The sequence below is a fragment of the Osmia bicornis genome, chromosome 14 (genome assembly GCF_907164935.1).
Source record: "Osmia bicornis bicornis chromosome 14, iOsmBic2.1, whole genome shotgun sequence".
Taxonomy (NCBI): Eukaryota; Metazoa; Arthropoda; class Insecta; order Hymenoptera; family Megachilidae; genus Osmia; species Osmia bicornis.
The window spans coordinates 4287998-4309583 of NC_060229.1; the positions used below are offsets into that span (position 1 = coordinate 4287998).

The 21586-nt window shown below is 39.9% G+C and overlaps 3 protein-coding genes across 5 annotated transcripts; 2 read left to right on the forward strand and 1 right to left on the reverse strand.

Annotated features, from left to right (window-relative positions):
• Positions 1-1052: 1052 nt before the first annotated feature.
• LOC123988448 lies at positions 1053-2469 on the forward strand. Of its 2 annotated transcripts, XM_046288599.1 has the most exons (4): positions 1053-1144; positions 1207-1260; positions 1398-1503; positions 1802-2469. In XM_046288599.1, exons 1-4 carry the CDS (start codon positions 1127-1129, stop codon positions 2263-2265), a joined length of 642 nt encoding a protein of 213 aa, XP_046144555.1. In that variant the 5' UTR covers positions 1053-1126; the 3' UTR covers positions 2266-2469. The 2 variants fall into 2 exon arrangements, with proteins under 2 accessions (XP_046144555.1, XP_046144554.1); XM_046288598.1 differs by lacking the exon at positions 1053-1144 and having other exon boundaries at positions 1177-1260.
• Positions 2470-2570: 101 nt separating this feature from the next.
• LOC114872713 (6-phosphofructo-2-kinase/fructose-2,6-bisphosphatase-like) lies at positions 2571-13902 on the reverse strand. 2 transcript variants are annotated; one of them, XM_029180235.2, is made up of 6 exons: positions 12697-13902; positions 7886-8050; positions 7246-7415; positions 5433-5816; positions 4718-4987; positions 2571-4640 (listed from the first exon to the last, which is right to left on the reverse strand). In XM_029180235.2, exons 1-6 carry the CDS (start codon positions 12905-12907, stop codon positions 4212-4214), a joined length of 1629 nt encoding a protein of 542 aa, XP_029036068.1. In that variant the 5' UTR covers positions 12908-13902; the 3' UTR covers positions 2571-4211. The 2 variants fall into 2 exon arrangements, with proteins under 2 accessions (XP_029036068.1, XP_029036069.1); XM_029180236.2 differs by lacking the exon at positions 12697-13902 and adding an exon at positions 8732-8899.
• Positions 13903-18011: 4109 nt separating this feature from the next.
• LOC114872759 (immediate early response 3-interacting protein 1) lies at positions 18012-18807 on the forward strand. The gene is made up of 3 exons (XM_029180339.2): positions 18012-18155; positions 18480-18581; positions 18646-18807. The coding sequence occupies exons 1-3, from the start codon at positions 18065-18067 to the stop codon at positions 18699-18701; spliced, it is 249 nt and encodes an 82-aa protein (XP_029036172.1). The 5' UTR covers positions 18012-18064; the 3' UTR covers positions 18702-18807.
• Positions 18808-21586: the final 2779 nt, after the last annotated feature.

The window sequence follows — 21586 nt, forward strand, 5'->3', positions numbered from 1 at the left end:
TGTAGCGTCGCGTTTCCGCGCGTTATAGACGTTCAGATAACGCCTGGACGTCTTCTAGCAGCCCCTATTGTTCCTGTAATTAGGCCACGCAGCGACGGTACCGAGAATCGATACCTATGTGTTAAACGCAGGGGTGACTTGTGACTCGAATAAAATTCGTTTCACCCGAACGAAGGGTTTGTTATTTCTGTTCGATCATTCGGAAGTCTTGGTAAATAAACGAGGATCATTTGGTGGCAAGTAATATTGGAATCTTTCTTCCTCTGATCTTTCGATAAGAGTCGTCTATCGTTTAACGGCTTCCTATTTCACCCCTACAGAAACCTACCCAAGATTTTTATTGCCGAAAGAAGAAGTTTGTCCACTTGTGGCACTCTTTTTATGGGGAAAGTTTATTTATACCACACCTGATCGCGATATACCTTATCATTGACAGAATTGTAATGTTTTTTATCGTGCGAGAATCAATCGCAACCCCCATCGGCAAGGGTTTATCAATCTTTTCCCACCGATCTCTCGTGGAAATGATAATAAACGGTGTTCTATAGCCACCGTTCGAGCGGCTTGTAACGTATTCCAGCGTAGTTTTGGAAGAAGGGGCGCGTGGCAGCCGCTTTTATCGGCCACGGGGCACGCGTCGTGCAAACAGGGGTGGCCAGCATAATGCCGGTCCGCATCTGCAGGGGAGACCAATGTGCAAGGGGCACATTTCCATCGGTCACAAAGGAGGATAGAGGGGAGGGTGAAGCCATGGTAAACCGTCACCCTCGCACCAGTCTCCTGTGGCAAGGGCCCTCACGATTCGGCTAGTCGATGCCGATCGACGCCATTCAACGGTCGTTTCCTAACATCAGTTCCCGGAAAGATAAAAGAAATTGCATCTTAGAACAGAATATCAGGATAAAAGAGCCATTAGCGTGGGCGGTGAGTGATTCTGATCCGGGAAGACGAAAAAGAAAAATGTTCGAATGAGCGAAGAAGACTCGAAGAGGGTGCTGAATTATTTTTACCTGGTCCTCTGACACGAAGAATTTCTTACCGTGAAATAATCAGTGATAGTTTCGTCGGTGAATCGATGTCGTGCGATCGTGTTTCATCGAAGATTTTCTAGGATTTCATAACGAAGATGAAGAGATACTTCTCGGTAGGTTCGACGTCTGAAACCCTTCGTGGCGCATGTTTAAAATCCTTCTTTCATTCGCACAGGCACCCTGTTTGGCGGATGACACCGGCGACAATAAGAAAGTGAAAACGAACGAGGTAAATTTAATTTCTATCATGGAGATTTTGAATTTATTCATAGCCTATCTCTATGCAAGTATTATTCGCGTGTGGTTATCTGCATTGCGGTCTGATAGAATGATTATAACATGCATTTGCATACGATGTTTTTACAGGAGCCAAACGCGAGAGAGTATCTGCAATTGGCGTTGGCCAGAGTGCTGGAGCTGCAACGAGAGATCAAAGAAGGAACATACACAACGGACCACACCAACGACCTCGGTAATAATAATTTATTCCATCTATTTTCCATCTGGTTTTCTCCACGCGTTTCGAAATCTTTCGGAGAATCACTGAATCGCCTTAAACGACCTAGACCTAAAATTAACCACTTAAATTTTATAACAGAAAGCTTTCATATAATTAGGAATATAATATTTCAAAAAATCTTCAAGTTTCCAGCACAGCTTTTAATATGATCGAACGTTTATGCAATACTTTGAAAATATCAATTGCAATTTTTCTCCCTGCTAATTAAATCCGAAGTTTGAACCTTTGTCAGCGGAAAAATTCTTCTCAGGTGAATCGGGCAGCGAGGAGGATTTAACGAAGGAAGTTCTGAGGAAAGTTTTCGAGAATCTGCCTGGAACACCCGACTCGGTTCGAACCATCATCGACAAAGTGTCAAAGCCGAAGGATTCCCAGCTCGACGCGATCTATGGTAAAAGGATTCAACTTTTGGGTTACGACACGTGCCGTCGAGCAGCTGTAGACTTCATGAAAAATGCAGTACGGGAAACGAGGAAGGATCCCTCGTCGAAAACATTCCCCTCGAATTATCCTGGATTTCGTTTGGGTACTTATTCCAGAAACGAGCCGAGAGTCGCTCATCGGCGAACTGGTTTGCTGAAAAGTTCTCACAAGAAGGAAATTGGCTCCTCTTACGATCAGGAAATCCGTGACAGGATGTTGAAAAGCTTGGATCTCCATTTGGCTAACAAACAGAGGGATTACACCGCGCAATTGATGAGATCCGCTATATAGTTTTCGTAAATCAATTAATCATAATTGCAGCGTTTATAATTAACCGCAACGTTGGGATGCTCTTTTCAATTAATTCTAGTCAGACTTGTCAACAGTCGTACCTCTCTTAAGAATCGCTCTAGTCAAGTACATGAGTCACTAAGTATTAATAACAAGAATATCTAGCTGCAAATTATTTTTCTACAAATACAGGTGCACCCAAGAGTGTCGTGTGCTACTTAGGAACTTTGTACCAAATGAAATATATTGCGCGAATGACGATTTATATTTATTCAGGAAATGTATAAATAGAGAAGGCTGCGATCTTTTGTAAAAAAAGAAAAAACGTTTATTCATAATGTACAATTAAAAAAAAAAAGAGAAAAAAGAACAAAAGGTATCTACGATACGACTTAAACTTCTAAACGCTCCGCAAACTTTCATTACGTCCCTTAGATGATAAAAAAAAAATAAGAATGTCAAAATATTCGCCAATGGGTTGACGCCCGACTAGATGATTTCTGTCGAAATTCTGGGACGCAGACGCGTTTAACTTCTATCAAAAATAAATCGCTGTCTTCTTCCTAACATATAGACTTCGTATGATTGGCGCATTTTGTCTTTCTCGTTTTCCAGATCAGTACATTCTACGTATGTGAATCCTCCGTGTTATTATACGTGGTATAAATCATCGAGGATCTTCACTCGATTCCTAACAAAAATATTATGCACGTTTATATCGTCTACGAGATAGCTGATCTACTCGAAACGCGATTAGTACACATCGACGAAATCACGCATCTCTCGCATTGGAAACTCTACATTCGCATAATTACATTATTCGTTGATTGTTTCTCACATAAAACTTCATCCGAGGTGTAAAACACTTCTAAAAGGTGTCAACCTCGTTATACAATGTCAGAATTCGAATTTGTTTAAACATATCGTCGATCGTGTGCTTAAAAAAAATGCACGTACCTCAATTGGACGTTTCACGTCATTTCTGTAGTCTAAAATACAATTATTGTTTTTTTCATTAACAACAATATCATCGGTGTATGCGACGGGCAACTTTGTAAGGTGCTAAAACTATCGTTATTATTGAAATTCTAACATCGTTTCAATTCTGTATGATTCGTTAACTTCTTAAGGATAGATAGATTTTACGGACTAGGGAAGAAGGAAAATCTAAATCTAGATTCTAAATCTAACACGTTATTCAGAAATAGTTTTTGGTGTTCTCGTTGTTCCGAATATGCAATATTCTTTGATTAACGCTTTGACGGCTGCACGTTTCAATGTCAGCTTTGTAAAATTACTATTTTCCAAATTGTACCTGGTATCCGATGGAATCGCTAAAAGTAAGTCTAATTAAAAATATTAAAATGACGTGGCAGTCAAAGTGTTAAAGGTATTTCAAAGTTGCCTGTCAATTCGCTTATATGTAAAGGTACGATTACGTGATACAAGGTACACGACTAAATGATAAATTTATCTATATCTAAAAAAGATGGCTTAAACTAAATCACTTAAACGTAACACATAGAGGGCTCAAGCAGCAGGATTCAGAGAATTACTGCTAATCGATGAAAGAAAGGAAAATAATATTAGCGATGAGATAAGAAATGAAAGGATCCGAACGAAACATAGGAGGAAAGTTGAAGAAAGTTGAATTTCGTGTTCCAACAAGAGCGTTTCGAGCCTATCGCTTTCTCTAAAACTACTCACATCGAACGGAAATCGTTTCTTTCTACTTGGATACATGAATCTCCAGTACTGCTGCTCTAATCTTAAATGTATCTTAATCTAAACGAATCCCTTCGTTATCGTATCGACTTCCTTGATCCATCCTCTTAGGTGTTCCCAATTCGAACCGACTATAGCGAAACGTGTAACTACTGCAATGGTCGGAAATTGCAGCCCAAGAGAGATCGAATTATGGACTTGATCGTGGATCGAACGGTACCTCAGTGCTGTTGCACCAGGGTAGGCCCGTTGCCTGGATTTCTCCATGGATCCGGTAGATCGAAATGCGCGGGAACGGTGATCAAAGCGTCGTCCGCGGTTCTATCGCCGCTGCAGTTCTTCGGCTTCACCCGAGTCGTGTTCACGCACTCGATGGGCAACTTGAAGAACTCGAGCTTGTAGTTGTAACCGTGACTGCTTACTCGGATGATAGTGTGCAAGGGTACCTCCATGTAAGGCAACTCCTCCGGTTTCTTATCCAGGAAGAAACCGATGATACAACGAAGGACAGCTTGGTGGGACACTACCAGGACATTATGGGATCGTTGTAGTTCGGCTATCACTGGTTCGACGCGATGCATCGCGTCCACGTAGCTCTCTCCCCAAGGATAACGATAGCGCAGCTTGTCCTGATCGCGCCATGCAAATTCCTGGAGTAAAGATTTTTGGTTTGAGGTTCCTTGTCGAAAAATTTCATTATTTTATTTTCTGTGGATCCTTATGTTACCTGTGGATAGTGTTCCTGCATCTCCTCGTACGAAAGACCCTCGCAAACTCCGGCATGGAGCTCGTTCAAAGCCGCCACGTGTTCCTGCGGCGCCTCCACTCCTCGAGCTGTCGCTATTGTCCTTCGAAGGCGACTGGTCAATACTCGAAGATCCGGAATACGCATCGCGTTAAATTTTGTCGCCAATGCTTGAGCGTATCTCTCGCCACGTGGGCTCAACACGGCGTCACCGCCGACCTTACCCAACACGTTGAACTCGCTTTCACCGTGCTGAAATCGAGGAAACAGACTATCTTTACCGGACGGAACATAATACTCTGAAACGTAATTAAACGAGTCAACAATTGAGATACGGTAAATAAGGCGCTTGTAATTTTAAGTGATAAACATTGAAGATCTATCGTTGCGAAGACGAGACTGATAAGATAGGATCACAAACTGGATCATAATTCTGCGTAGCAAATTCAAAACCTGACTGTATCAGGAAATACTTCAATGAAGATTCAGGGAACTTTATCAGTATTTATTATCATGAACACTTAAGGAATAATTACGACATTGTTACTAGAAATTAATAATGATGTAAAATTTATGATCAAGTTGCAAGGATGATAAATGCGCCAGGCTCGAAGCGTCAGAATGTTACGTCTTTCGATTGACAGTTATGAATAAGAAGCCTTAAGAGCTTAGGGGCATGATCGATCATTATACTAACCCGAGAGAAGTAAAGAGTATGCGGCACGAGGGTGACGCTTCCAAGGTATCCCAACAAGCTGGTCTCGATGTGACCCGAAACCATGTGCATCTCGATGTCCATGGTAGCGGTGTCGATACGGATCCTCGGGTAATTCTTCTCGTCCATCGGTTCGTACTGTCGGACGTAATGAGCTACCTTCAGCCTGAGATCCTCTTGAGCGAGTACCGGGTCCATACCAATGTAATCGGTGCTGTGCCGCAATATCTCCTTGTAATTTCGCTCCAGCACGACCTGATCGTCGCAGACGCACTCGACGAAAAGGACGCGGTAACCGAGCTGCCCGGAAAAGTAGTCGAAGACCTCGGCTCGCTGTGCTCGGGTCACCAACGTGGCGTCCAAGATCTTCAAACAAGACAAAAGAAATGAAACTAACTGCGGCGATTTGCTACGGTTCATCAGTGTTCCCCTTCTCTATTACGAATTTAATTTCTTGCCAATACTCGATCGATTACCTATATTAATTCACAAGTGTTCGAGCTTCTATACAGAGTCGTCCACGTGTTCAGCAGGTCATTCCGAGGAATATATGTCAGGTACACTATAAGTCTCTTTCATTTCTGTATTAAGAATATTGATGAAACGTCTATACTGTCGTTTCCATCAAACTTTGTGCCTTAAATTGATATGACATAAGTGCTATTTCGAGGTGCATTTATGTCATCGATTCGTACAAGAGTTTATATGTTTCGAAATCGTTCAGTGTTTGGTGTAACTGGCAATCGGCCATTTTATATTAAGAACACTAAGAAAGGGTTTGCGTGGTCATTTTTATTAAACTTTAAACTTTAAATTGATATGACATAAGTGCTATTTCGCGATACTTTTATGTCATGAAAACGCGTTAGACTTTCTATCAGCTATTTTGTTACGCAACGAGATAATATGAACAATTCGCAATGGGTGTCGTATTACTATCGTTAAAATATTTAAAATACGACGATAAAATTCATTATGTAAACGACTGACATTGTGTTATCGAAGCAAAGTTCGACAATTTGAACATTATTCATTTTAATATAAAATTAAAAGTAAACTGAAATATTCGATCTACTGAACATGCAGTCCTGCTAAACATTGGACACTCTGTATATCTCCGAGTTCAGATATCAAGTTGCGACCGACTTCGCAGTAAACGAGGCGAGTTTAAAGTATCCGCGACACCCCATAGCCCTTTGAGGTCGTCAAAAGTCGTACCGCAAGGTGACGGAAAAAATAGCAAAACTCGTACGACGGGTATCGAGCTCAGAGAAAGGTAGTTTTACGAGCCAAGACCGGCTCGACCGGCCTGTTTAATCGTCACCCCGCCATTACAGATCCTGCGTTTACTCGCCAACGCGAGGGAAAAAATATCGTTGCATAAACTGTTCACACTCTGCGTCCACTATTTTCCAACCGTGAGAAATTGTCTTCCAAGACACAAGCAATCCTGAGCAATTCTTACTTATCCATCTTTTCAAAACCAAAATATGAGATCAAGGTTGTTTGGAATCTTGATTATTGATTAGGATCAATTTTATAATCTACCGAATTGCCTTGGTATGAATCAATATTTCAATGAAATCAGTAATAAACGATGACAATGCTATAATTGTGAAGAGTTAGATATTTTTCGATTTTGAATGATGATTGATAATTTGGGTCGCTCATGAGCGGCTGTTTTGGAAGACAACCAAAGGCAACACACGTTTTCGTTCGTCTGGTCTCGGATTTCGTTTTCAAAATGGTGTTCACGATTATTGCTCGTGTTTCGAAATGCGTTTTTGATGCTTACAGCTACGGATTTTCCAGCTGCAAGCCATGCAGCGCAATCGTGCATGGCGTCCCGTTGGGCCAAGGCCCTCAGTGCTGCGTTCGCCGTATGGTCTGGACGAAATAGCTCGTGGGACACTGCTTCTCCATATGGTTCCAGTCTTTTTCTTCTATACTCGCTCACTCTCATTACTGCAACGATATTCAAATTTAAATGATTAAAATAAAAATTCTGGAGTGTAATTTCTGAGCCAGCATAAAAAGTGATAAATTCATTTCAAAAAGTGCGATAGCACCGTGTGAGGCATTGAATAGAAAGGATCTAACTATGAAAAATAAATAGAATAGTTGCATACTGGGGAAAACCGCTGACAGAGTAAATCCACAAGATCTGCAGATCTGTTTACAAGATGTGCATCAGGAAATGATCAAATCATTCAAGGTAACTCATAAATCATAAGTTACGATCTACGTGACGTACATAAAGTGATCAAATAAAAATGATCTTATGATATGTACAACAAAAAAGTGGAAAACTTATGAACATTGATCAGCTGTTATATATAATTAAATCGCAAAAATCGCTGTTTTTCTTTCAGCTTTATTTACAGGTTTCTTTCTCAAGGTGTCACGATAATGACAAATAGAGAATGATTTCCCACCTTTGGTGGAATCGCCATTCCAGTTGAGCCTGCGCGAAAGGCACTGTGCCACCTGGCTTTTTCCACGACCTGGTAAACCGCACATTGCGATCACCACCCCTGCAAATTTCCGTGGTGATTTAATTATCCCCGGTGCCCTCACCGCGATCTTCTCCTTACCGGGTTCTGAAAGAAATAGAAACAATAATGAATCAGTTGTTGCATAACCGGTGACAGTCTCTAAACACAGAGATCTTTGTTAAAACGAAAAGTTTCCATTTATAGCCCGGTTGATCAAACGATTTCTTTGTTTAATTAATTTTCTCGTTACATATAAGGTATCTGGGTCTTTCCAGAGAATATAAAGGTTCATTATAAAAAATAGCAAAGGCTTAATTTTTGCAAGTATCAGATTTTGCATGTTTCTTATTTATATCTGCAAAATATATTCTGCAGTTTTGTCAGGAACAACCTGATCCATCCCCTATATAACGAGTCTACTTTAGAAGTTGGATAAAATAGTTTTGGCAGCTGGCCGATCAAACGGTGCCCCAGTTAACATTTTAACACTCGATCATAAGTAACGTGAATGCACACGTAATTCGATATGGAAACAGAGATTTCAATTACAAATCGTGCAAAACAGGAAGAAAGCCGGTGATTCATTCCTTAGAAACAATTGTTCCAATTCGCTTTAATAACTCGAATTCTAATTACATTTTCCCGTTCGTGAAATGGTTATTTCGCAGTACGTAAAATCGCGTGCATACAAGAACAAAATAGTTATAATTCTGCTCGCGTGCTGGAATTGAAATCTCTTTGTTCAAGAGTGGATCGATGTGCAGAACATACGAGAACTATTCTTACCGATCACACACATCTTTCCTACTGTATATCGCTACGTTGTTCGACCCTCGAGTTTCCAATCAATGTTGGATCGATAGCGTTGAACGTGTATCAATGTTACCAGCAGCGAGGCTAACTCGCTACTTGTTCGCACTAATTAACTGCTCGAATATCTAACGAACACTGAGGCCTTCGCTGGCTACCACCACATTGCGAACCACCACATCGGTGAACTTTATATTTAGAATTCGCCTCTTGCACGAGTGCTTTTGGCTCACGATTTCGCGATAGCCAGTTCGAGGTAGTAAACCTGACAAACAATTCCTGATTCTCAGCTCGAGCGCATCCGTAGAAACGTACGCGCGACTTCGAGCGATGAGATTGAATCGTCGACTCGTGGAAAAGAATCGAAAATACACTGGTTTCGTTCCAAATATACACAGTGCAAAAGAGAAAAATTAGGGGGGTTTTTACGACGCTAAATTTGGCCGGTTATTTACAAGATAAGAGGAAACAGATGGAGAACATAAAGCTGACAACGAATTATCTTGTTATAAAAATTCTTTCGATAACATAGTTCAACGAGCGTTATCGGGCGGTATTTTTACCCGAAAGATCCTCAGACACAGCTATACGATAAAGGTCAACTACACTTGATCGAATTAAAGAATAATCGGAGGATTCTTCTGAGCCACGAGATTTTCTGTATCTCGGGTAGTCAACAATTTCGTCATTCGCGATTATCTACCGTCTTGTTCGGTCACGTATCTTACGATTAGTTGGCAGCGAGTTAGTACGTCAACGAAATTAATTACGAATTAGACCTCATGATCTTGGGATCAAAGAGCTTCGATTCAAGTTTTCGTTTGCATTCACGATTTCGATACGACTCCATTGTTGCGACCGATATGCTTTGCAAAGCAAAACACCGGTGAACGGAAGTTTCCTGCTTGGTAATCGATGCTGATTCAACGTTCGATCAGAATCTTCTCCGATATCGACGATCGAGCATGCTACGTAATCAGAATTCTCCCATAAAACAATGTTAAATTTAGCTTAATAACCCGTCCGTTGACCTGAGACGTGTCGTCACCCGATTCATTATTCAGGCATTGAATCGTCATGGTCTTGCGTATGTGCGTGTACGCGTGTACAGCTGTCACGATACTTGTATCAATATTCGCAGAATAATATTAAGTAATTAACATTTCCTATCGTTAGGTACAAAAAAAAAAAATGATAGGCTGAATTACATTACTGTCACGTTAAGTGATCAAAGTTCCCGACTACAGGTCACAGTAAAATCGAGAAAATGATTAACATAGGTGCAGAAATGAATTTTCATTTTCGTTTTAAGTAGCGTTTTGCCAAGTCTGTTTTGCAACGTTTAAGAACGATAAGATAATGGAGTATTATATAAATTTGAAAATAATTATATCAGGACGTGTTTAGTTTAAAGACTCGTGGCTTTCCATAAGCGGTGAAAGGGTTAATTGCATCATTATTTGGATAGGATTTTTAATTTATACTATTTACACCTTTTTAATTTATACTATTTGATGTTAAATTAATTATTGACTCTACATAAACATGCGAGGTAAAATTACTAGTCAAAGTCCTAAAAATTTATTGCATATATTTTCAATAATATCAAAGCGACTATTTATAAATAGCGGCCTTCTCTTTTACTACTTCCTATATTTTAAGAACATCAAACAAAGAACGTTTAAACGAACAAAAATCAATTTTCGTCCTTCGTAGTACAATAGAGAATTAATGATTGCACTTGCAACGGCGCAACCCCTCTAGCATACTTCTCACGCTTTTATACGATGGACAAAAACAAGGTCACTGGTGGAAAATCGATATTCATCCCTGTCCGAGGACCTTCGCATCAGAACGAACGATGCAATTTCTACGTGTATTCGAATAAGAAAAGAAAAAGAATTTTCACGATTTATTCACGAGGAATACCCGGTATAAAAATGATTCTACAATTTTAAGCAATTTAACCCCGATAATAAGTGATACGCCCAGAGCTCAAATAGTTCACTTAGATAAACGACTGATAAGGGAACTGGAACAACCATAACCAGATAGATAAGAAAACGTTCCTGTTGTTAAATAAAAATATATTGAGACAACATTTACAGACGACAACATATATTATTAGACGATCGATAATGCAATTCTTGAAAATGGTATTTTAAAAGAAAGCGATAAGTATTTATGGATCAACCTAATATTTAACCGTGGTATTTATAAATAACAGTCATGCGGTGAAAGCCAACGCACGTGCAACGACTATAACGAACTCTAACTATAGCGACAAATGCACAAAGGTGTTTTTCATCTAATTAGCATATGTGCAACGCAGACTGCAGTTTGCAGTTACGCGTTTCACAAACGTGACTCTAACAATATCCCGTATGGGGTATCCTTGGCGGGATTCTTTTTCTTTCCCGCAATGACTGTTTCTCCCGTTTGTATTCACTCCTTTCACGTTTTATCGTCGAGGTAAACATCGAGGCGGTCAACGAATTCCTACATGCGTTCCACGTTACTCCGAAGACATTATTATCTCGAGTGATTTCACGTTTCGAGGCTGATTAGATTACAAAATCGATCACACCTTGTAGAATATGTATATCCAACAATGTCTACCTGACGCAATCGTTAATTGCCCGCTCGTGAATCCTACACACGTGTTCCTCACTCGAACCTCGATATTTTCGTATCATTTATATCTCGTCTAATAGCGCGATTCTGTTTGTTGATCGATCATTTATATTTCTCTAATAGTTATCACCTCGTAGTTAATCTGTTCTTGAATTATCTGATTATGGAATCGGCGTATCAAGGACGTCGTAATCCAACCTTACTAATCCTATGATTTATCGATAGATTTTTTTATCGTAATATCTGCTTTGACATTCGTTTCCGAGCTGCTTAAGCGCGATTAATATTCCGTAATTCAATGGAAGGATTTCTATACTTATAAGATTTGGAAAGTTTGTATGTTTTAATAATAAGAAATCTCTAAAATGGCTTCTTTGAAAGGTTTCGATCGTAAAAGAATAGAATTTATCATAAGTTGAAAGATAAAAGAGATAACATTTTCAAAATAAAAACAATTGACGTCTTTCATTGATTGCAACCTTGTTGAATATCGTAATCTGCTTCCATTTTTTTTACTCTATTCGCGTCAATCATGTTTTTCATTAATAGAGAAACTTATCATTGAAGGCAAACGGAGGGTACGTGCGTCTTCCTGTGACAAGAGACTGATAAGTAACATAGTTAAAAAAGTCGCGATACCGTTTTATCAATGCATGCTACTGTTTGACAAGGCGTCGGTTATTCAAGCTCATTAAGTTACCTCCTGATAAATGTATCTTTAGAACGATAAAAGCGTGACAAGTGTACGGAGAGTGTACACATTTTTCTCAGCCAATCTTTCTACGACTTCGATTCGTTTCTGTTTCTATCCCAATTGGAACAACACGCTTATCTGTTTCTAGAAATGCGCCGTAAGTTTAAAATACAAACGCGAACGTTTCGCACGTTTTATCGCGCGAATTTCCGAATTATTGTGATCGCCGGTGACACGAAAATCTATTTACATCCGGTGGTATTTATAGCAACTGTTACGACAATTTAATCGTCAGCTCCTAGTTCGCGGAACCATGACCCAGTTTTCGACTGAATTTGCAACGAACGTCCTTCCATGCAGTTCGGAAACGCCTACAACTTCGGGAACAGATACGATACAACATCGAGTTTCCTGTTTATGTATTTCGAACGCACGTTGTTTACTGCATTTCTATGCAACGTGTGTATACATCGACGAGTGTTTTGCGTTGCATAACGTTCGCGGCATACTTGGCGCTTTCATTTTTGAAATAACAAAAAAGAATAATGTCCTTAGTAATAAATACTGTGGTTCTTGAAAAATCAGCTGAAAGAAAAAGTTGCATGGTTTTTACCTTGGCGCTGTTCCTCAGCACTCGGAGCCATGGTGTCGGCACTCAAGGAGTTCCTCAGGCTGAACGTATCGGCGTTAGCTGCCAGTGTTATGATAGGTTTGTCGCTTCCCTCTTGGAGGATGCCGACTTGCAATGCGGGTTTCCTCACGGAGGGACAATGACCAAAAATCGGAGCCGCCAGCAGGTCAAGGCAGGCGGCGGCCCAGGGCATAACCAGCTAAGCAGATCTGTTTTGGAGGGTTTCTTTTTTGCTTCTTCCTCCGAGGGGGGAAAACGGGGCGACCAACAGGTAAGAATGGAATCAATGACAGGAAGGATGAAAGGGAGCCTGGCAACGTTTTCTGCTTGAATATCCCAGCTAGCAAGAGCCCTCTATTTTGTACGGAATCGGTATACTCGTAAACAGTTAGCGGTCTAATGCTAGTTCTCCTCCTTGTCCCTTCTGCCGTTGACTCTTCGGCTAAAGTTCTTCCGAAAAATGATCGCTGCTTGTGTGCCGTATTATGGACAACAGGTCCTCCCTCATTCCAATTTGCTTGATCCTCACCTCTGGAGCCAGTTTGCGAGCTTCTTTGTCTTTGTTCGAAGGAAAGCCCAGTTCTACAGTTTCCTTTGGTATTCGGAAATACCCTTAACTTTCCACGATTTACTTAGCCTATCAATCGTAGTCCACGTTGTCTATTCTCGGTCTCTATTCTAACGCTGTCACTACGGGTTGCTCCGTTATGCGCACGCGCTCACACAAAGTATTTGCTGGTAGTTTACATAGTCACGGTGCTGCCCCACCGTCCTCTTTACACGCCGGTCTTCAATTTTCGTCTCTTCTTCCACGCTGCTTTTAATTATTTACACGTTTAGATCTTTCTCTTGCTTTTTGCTTTTTTCTCTGTTTCAGATCAACAACGTGTTTTGCACTTGGTACACTCTGGTGAATCGCTGGCAAAAGCCCCCTTTTTTTTACAGAACCGCTTTAACAAAATGGATCTCCGTTGGCTGAATACGATTATCGAGTTTCTCTTCAGGGTACCGAGTTTCTTTTCACGGGTTTACAGGATGGATCTGTCGGTTGTATCACGGAAATGAATGCACAAGACTGTTTCAAGTTAAATGGAGTTCAGATGTTTCTCTAACGTGGAAACGTCTCTACGCTATTCGAGGAGGTTCCAGCGACTGATGTTTCTTCATCCGCTGCAGCTTTTAGCAACATCGACCCGGACCTGGTTAGGCGCCCTCTGTTGGAACCGACCAATCGAAGATACGCTTACCCCTCTACTTGTGTACAGTAATCGCGTTAGGAACACGTATTCACGTTTGCTGACAATATGTTGATATTTATTGGGCCAAAATAGATCTACGATTAAAATGAATTTTTTCACAGAATTTTTCACTTCACTTGTAGTAGAAACATTCTCCAGAAAATATTGGGATCAACAGGGGCACCCCCACCTCTTTTCCTCGTAAAATATCACTGTCCCCAATCTAAACCATTCCCATACCGATTTTCAAATAGCTACATACGTTTATTTACATATTCTATTTTGAATTTTGAATTAATTAATATTAGAAAGACACATTCGTTCTTAGAATAATTAAGAAGGTTGTCCTATTAATTACGACCCCAATTATGATTCTTCATTTAAATTAGACGAACTACTGTTAGATCATTCCCTTAGCCTAGTCCAATTCAACGATACTATGTATCTCGTAAATTACAGTCATATCTTGTCACATAATTTTTAATTGTACAGCTGAAGCATTTATTGCTGTTTCAAGACCTTCTATTGTGCGCAGAAAAAAGGTAATCGAGTGATACGGGGCGGTAGATTCGAACGGAGAACCGCGCAAACAGATGACGATTGTTTACGAGGAAGTCGAATGATTGCAAGCTTTGTCTATTTTGTTATAATTACACGAGCGGCGAAAAGATGTTTGCATCGATAACTATCGTTCGCCGGATCGTCCATGAACACGACCCTCTTTTTCCCTTGGCCTATGTAGCCGAGCAAAGTCCACGTTTTGTTTCACTTCTCAACGATACCATTTAATAAAATCGCTATCCAGACTCGTGTACAGTCGCGAAGTTATTAAGTTCAACCGGCAAATGATAGATCATTAAAGTTTTGACCTGTCAAATTACATCATAGAACGAGCCGTGAGATAACTAGCGATAAGATCGTAATTCGTTCGGCTTCAAACAATTTTGCAGGAAGTATCTATCATCAGAAAACATTTAATGACGCCTGTTACGAGTCGAAAATAATAATACAGTTTTTGCAATGAAAAAATTGCATGGTAATTATGCAACGATTATTGCACAACGCTGTTTTATTGTTAACGAGCAGCCACATGCTCAGGTCGTAATTTATCATGAAAGTTCATAGTTTAAGGAAATGAAGGTTTTAAGTAAATTGTTCTTATACAGGAAAATATTATTTCCTTGGATTAGTCATAGCTGAAAATTCAAAGGATATCATTGAAGACATACGAATTGGCTTTGGGACAATTTTCCTACGTACACTGTGTCTGGTCTATTATGCAACCAGAAAACTCACAGTCATCGTTCGGTTTTGTTTTCAAATAATCGCCCTACTTTTGTTACTGCGCTTTTCCGGAAACGTGACTTGTCAATCATGTGACTCAGGTGTACTTTCCACTTAGACAAAACTATTCCATAACAGGGTCTTTAATATTTATTAAGTCTCCTCATTAAACCATTGACCATTGTTAATTAAAACAGAAATGATAATGGTGGGCACATAAGATTCCATGTTCCTTCGTCTACGTCAAACGTTATCGAAATCCTTGAATCCACACGAGATAAGGGAAAAATAGACGAATTTCCTTACACGTGATAAATGTATGCTCAAGAATGATACGTGATGAAACTATGATAGAGGTCATGAACGAACGGGGGTAACGCGAAATTAACTCTTCTATAGCGAAGACGTCGTATGTCCTCTATAAGTAAGTCGTCAACCATTAACGTCTAACTCAATTAAATGGAATGCATCGAATTATCTAGAAGAATGTTAGAACGGCTCAGAGGGTTCTCGTTCCAAAGCCGTTAGTGCCAAGAAGGTGCACCTTGTCAGTCAATCATTATAAATAGAATAATGTTCGTAACAATTCGTTGCATTAACATAGTAACAGTCTATTGCAAAGTTGAATGATTCTTTCAAGAATTGCTTCAAGGTAAGTCCATAGGTTAAAGCCATAGGTTAAAGCATTCTATTTATGGTAATATCTATAAGAACATAGATTCTTTTCACTTGTTCATTTTGCCTAAATTGCATATTTCAAATGATAATGCGTACTACTGAAGTGTCAGGCAGGTTTAAATGGAAGAACGAATGAATTTTAATTTGAATTTGCCACCAAGAACCGCGCCGTGGGTCATTTGGTTCAGGCGGGTTACAGTAGATGGCGAATCGATCTCGATCGATAGACAGCGGAACGAGGAATCGCGCAGTAGTGACTACGCATCCAAGAAGACTGGGCGTGCCTTTGTTTTCGAGGGTCATGGTATTGGGGTCCCAGACACCCCAAGGCACAGTTAAATCAGTATGTACGGAACACAGTCGATATGACATAGTGCCTGTTTTACCGTGGGGGTGAAATTTCCCAAGATTTCAGTCACTGATTCAAGTAAAGGTAAGTAAACATTATTGCAAAATGCGTAAACTAGATTTCTCATTTTGCAGCATTGTTGCATAGCCAGCTGGCTGCGGCACCATTATCAACCATTCGACCCAGAGCGAAGCTTAGTCTTACAGCGACCGACGAGGGGTGCGGATCTACCTGTACAACATACATACACCCTTATCGTTCATTTAATTTGCTGTATTTATCTTCTTAGCTTATTGAATAAACTCATTAGCAAGAAGAACGTGTTGATTTTATTATTCCGGTGTGCATCCTTTACATCCTTGATTCCTTTACATCCCTACAACCTTTATATCCCTACATCTGTTACATCCCTGCAACCTTTATATCCCTATATCCGTTACATCCCTGCTTCCTTCATATCGCTGCATCCCTTACATTTCCGTATTCCTCACATCCCTGCTGTCTTTACATCCCTAAATAATAAATAACTGGAAATTTTTGGCCCTCTGGCGGCAAAAATTTAAACTAAATTTTCGACGTCGAGTCAGCGCCCTCTGGAAGTGAAAAAAGGAACTAAATCACGCCAAAATTTTGGCCCTCTAGCGGCAAAAATGCGAACTAAATTTTCGATGTCTGATCAGCGCCCTCTGGGGGTAGAAAAAGGAACTAAATCACGCCAAAATTTTGGCCCTCTAGCGGCAAAAATGTGAACTAAATTTTCAATGTCTGATCAGCGCCCTCTGGAAGTGAAAAAAGGAACTAAATCACGCCAAAATTTTGGCCCTCTAGCGGCAAAAATGCGAACTAAATTTCGATGTCTGATCAGCGCCCTCTGGGGGTAGAAAAAGGAACTAAATCACGCCAAAATTTTGGCCCTCTAGCGGCAAAAATGTGAACTAAATTTTCAACGTCCAATCAGCGCCCTCTGGCGGTAAAAAAAGGAACTAAATTTGAATTGAAAAAAGACTTTACTTACCTGTACTTACCTTTACTTACCTTTACTGACCTTTACTCGAACCAGTGACCATATTATTATATTTATAATATATTTATTATAAGGGTTGCAGGGATACTAGAGATGCAGGGATATAAGGAATGCGATGATGTAAGGAACGCAAGAACACAAGGAATGTAGGGATATAAGAAGTGCTGGAATGCAAGGGATGCAGGGAAAGAATACAAAGAATACGAGGATACAGTGATTTGGGAGTAGTCCCTGCGAGGTCCATGAAAAGAATGAAAAAAATAAATGACTGTCAAGGGAAGTCTTGGTCCATAAAGGGTAGGAATAGGATAAACAATAACTGGAAAGCGTGGTCCCCGCAAGGCCCATAAAGAGAAATACAACAATAAATAATTAGGAAGCGTGGGTTTGACCCATAAAGGAGAATAAAATAATTAATAACTGAAAAGGGTGGACTTGATTTATTTACCAAAATGCATGAAGTGAATACAAGTTCGTCAAACTTTCGCTTCGCCCGTTACATTTACTCTTACATCTAATTTACATCCCCCTTTTAGTCGCCTCTTACGACAGGCAGGGGATACCGTGGCCGTATTCTACTTCCCCCGAGCCACAGGGGATACGCACACCTAATCTAATCTGGGGGTGTCTGGGACCCCCTAAATCATGACCCCTCGAAAACAAAGGCATGTCCAGTCTTCTACATCTGTAGTCACTGATTGCTCAAAATATTTGAGGTATTCCTCTTTTTCGTGGCGCTGCATTCGACGATGACGTTTGTATCATTCCATCGATAACATGGCGTTTACTTTGTGGACCCTTTTTGAAGCAACTCTGCTGTGTTTGAACGCGATTTGCATCTTAAACGAAGAGAGGTTCCTATCTGGTGGTACGCCATTTTATAATTAATTATCTCTTTAAGATTTTTTCAGAGTTTACATTGAATATATGCCGATAAACATTAAATGACTGAGGATTTGGTGGTTATGTTATCTGTTTATCCGTTATTTGAGATGTATATATAAAGTTATATACTGTTTTATTAATAAATATGTTTAATTTAATGTTAATATCTGGTATAATTGTATTTTATCTTTTAATAATGACTCACAAATCATTATTATATGGATTGTATACTGTAATTTTAATAAAACATAAAGAGGATGTAAAGTGGTCCTAAATGTTTGTATAATATAACTGAAATTGTTCTTAGTTGGTTGGGCATCATGGCAAAATGTCCAAGGCTTTGGTGAACCTCCTACAGTAAAAACAAAAGTATTGCATTTGGTCACATCCATAAGGACTGTGGTTCGAGGTAATTGAATAAACTATTATTATTTTCTATTTATTATAATCATTACATACATTCTTTGTTACAGTTCCATTGATATTCTTAAACATAGTAACAATAATTGTGAAACTGGTGCTTGGGTGAGAAGGGACAATTTTTTAAGGTGTATATAAAAAGGACAATTGTGCTGTGAGAAGCTTAAACATTCAGTGATGTACATAAGTGAACCAATTAAATTCCTTTATTTTTATCTTTGTATTAAAATCAAAGTGTTCCCTTTATCATAGCATAAGTTCTTTAAAAAAAAAATATTTTTGTAAAGCTGGCAATGATTTTTATGAATGAACATCTTTTTACAATAACTTAGAAGATTTAACAATATTAAAACATTCATAAATTTATTTAGAGAAAGCTCACCTTTAGCTTTTTCCGAATATTTTTCTCGGTTTATTCTCCGATCCTGTTCCACCTGCTTAAAAAAAAAAGAGCCACACCTGCTTCCTCCATTTCACCACCATCGAGCAACTTACGATCATCGATTTCCATACCATATTAATCTTCAATGGTTTAAAATAAGTTGCGTAATTTCCATCACTTCCTACATTTCATATACTTTCTCGGTAATTAAAATTGCGTTTACCGAGTACACTATCCACCCACTTCAAGCTTTCTACTTAAATTTTATTTATTCAAATGATTCTTTTTTCTCAATTACCTTTGAACATAGAGAAATCTTTCTACAAACACGTGGGACGTCCATTTCCGGTTAAAGGATTTTCTTTTCGTCAGAACTTCGCGCGTTCTTCACCAGAAGTTATTTAAATTGAACGATGGTCGGACTGTAAATTACCTTGGACGATGTCGAAGGTGTAGATAGTCAGACAAAACACTTCGCGTGTTTGCGAACGATTTAACCAATGATTTTCCCGTAACTTTCTCCCCTTCTTCGCTTTCTCGGGGTAGAACAATTTACTTACAGTTAATGGACAAGTGTTACGCTAAATTTCTACCATAATAAATCAATTTTCATTCACCTAGAATCCTTTATTTCTCCTATCTCATATATTCTCAGAATTTTTATTATCATTCATATGTTTTTAAATTAATTTATCACAAATTGTGCAAACACTTAAGTTAATCAAGATTTAGATAAGAATATTATCTGTTTTTCTTGAGAAAGTGTAGTTAAACGAATGCTGATAAAAATTGAAAATATCAGATTTTTCTAATAAATGCATTACCTCGGAAATTTTCCAACTGCAAGACAGAACGCCCTTCAGTCTGCTTGGTACCATTCACTGCAACCATCCTCGAGGTACACGGAACCGTGCCTTGTGCAATCCCCCTGTCCGATTTGCACAATTTCTGGGTCCCTCTTAAAACTGCACGCTTTTTTTTGTCTTTTCGCCATCAGTTCGTCGATTACAAATACGACCTGCATTCCCCGGACTCTTTCGCGTAATACTTATCGAGATTGCATAAGAGATTCTAGCGAGAGTCCATCGTCCTCTCTTCTTTTCCTATTTTTCTCGCGAATGACCGACGCTGTCTCGATTTTTCGTCGGTTAAGAATCACTTGCGTAACACCGCGATCTATCGTGTCTGTTAAATAACTTCGGACCCGTGCACGTTGTGCCAGATATCATTAAAGTCGTTGAAGATAGTAATTCGAGAGAAAGATATCCGTGAAATTCTTTCCCCCTGACGAAAATCCGTGAAAGGATATACCGCTCGATTGCAACATCTTCGAGTAATTACCTTCTGGCGGAAGACATCGATATAATTGGTACCGAGTAATTGTTAGACGGTCCCATAATTATGAAGGCGACGGGCCAAGCGGTTCGTTGAAAACACGTCCGTCCATGTGGCAAGAACGCGCTTCGTTCCCGTCAAAAACGCTCGTGTAAAGCGGTGGAAAAAGATGCCAGGGGATCAGCGAAAGTAAAACAACGAAGAAGGACCATTGTGAAGGAGCTGGTTTTACGAGCCAGTTGCTCGACAAATCCTCTCTTCCCATAATTGGCAGAGGAGATCACACACTGTGCGTCACCGTGCCCGCGTTTTTCTCTCCTTTCACACGTTGCGCGACTTCTCCGCCGCTGATTGGTCCCTCGATTGCGTCTCGTTCGAAGAAAAAGTCGGTTGTAAATTTTGGAAAGGGAGACCAATCGCCTTGCATCGACCCTTCGCGGACCAACTTTCAGCATGACTCGGTCAATTCTTTTTTTATATTAAATTATCGAGTTGTTCGAAAGATTCACTGTCATCGTTGAGAAATTTCCACTCGTAGATTGCGAGGAATGGTATCAATATTTACCTACTTTTGTCTTTGCAAACAAGTTTCGAAGATAGCGAATTTTCCACCTGTTGACTATGTTCAAGTATCAGATTTTTATTTAAATTCAACTTGAAATTTGGTTTATCGAAAGTTGGGAACAGCTATGGGTTTTCTATTCGACACCCTAAATAATAAAAAATGAGTTGAACCGTACCCCGTTGAACAGGATTTCGTGTTCCTTGAAACTGGAGCACGGATCCCATGTGCGTGGTACGTTTTCCCTCTTTCGCACGGCTTCTGGCCTGGCAGGCAGGTTTATGGATTATGTACGGCTCTTACAAAATTCCACGCTGAGTCTCACAGTTCCTCGTCTTCTCTCCTTTCCCCTTTCTCGACCCCGCCATCCCTGTTGGCGAAGAGTCGCGCACTTTCCCTGCTGGACGTCGTACATACGTAAGTCTTTTAGAATGGTCGAATCGTTGATATTCCGATTTTCTCGGCTGCTCGAAGAAACAACGCTTTCTCGATTTCAATTATTCTACTCGGATGCAGAGCGACAATGAATTCTATCTACGACATCTATTTCCCTGTCCCATGTTATGCGACTCGCGAATTTTCTATTTCCTTTCCTTCGTCGTGAAACGAATCGTTTTGTTGCGGTTTGAAAATCTTGTAGACGTCAGGAAACGCGGAAACGGAGGAACGTGAAAGATGGTGGTTCAGTGGCGCAGAACGGGGACGTCGTTTGTTA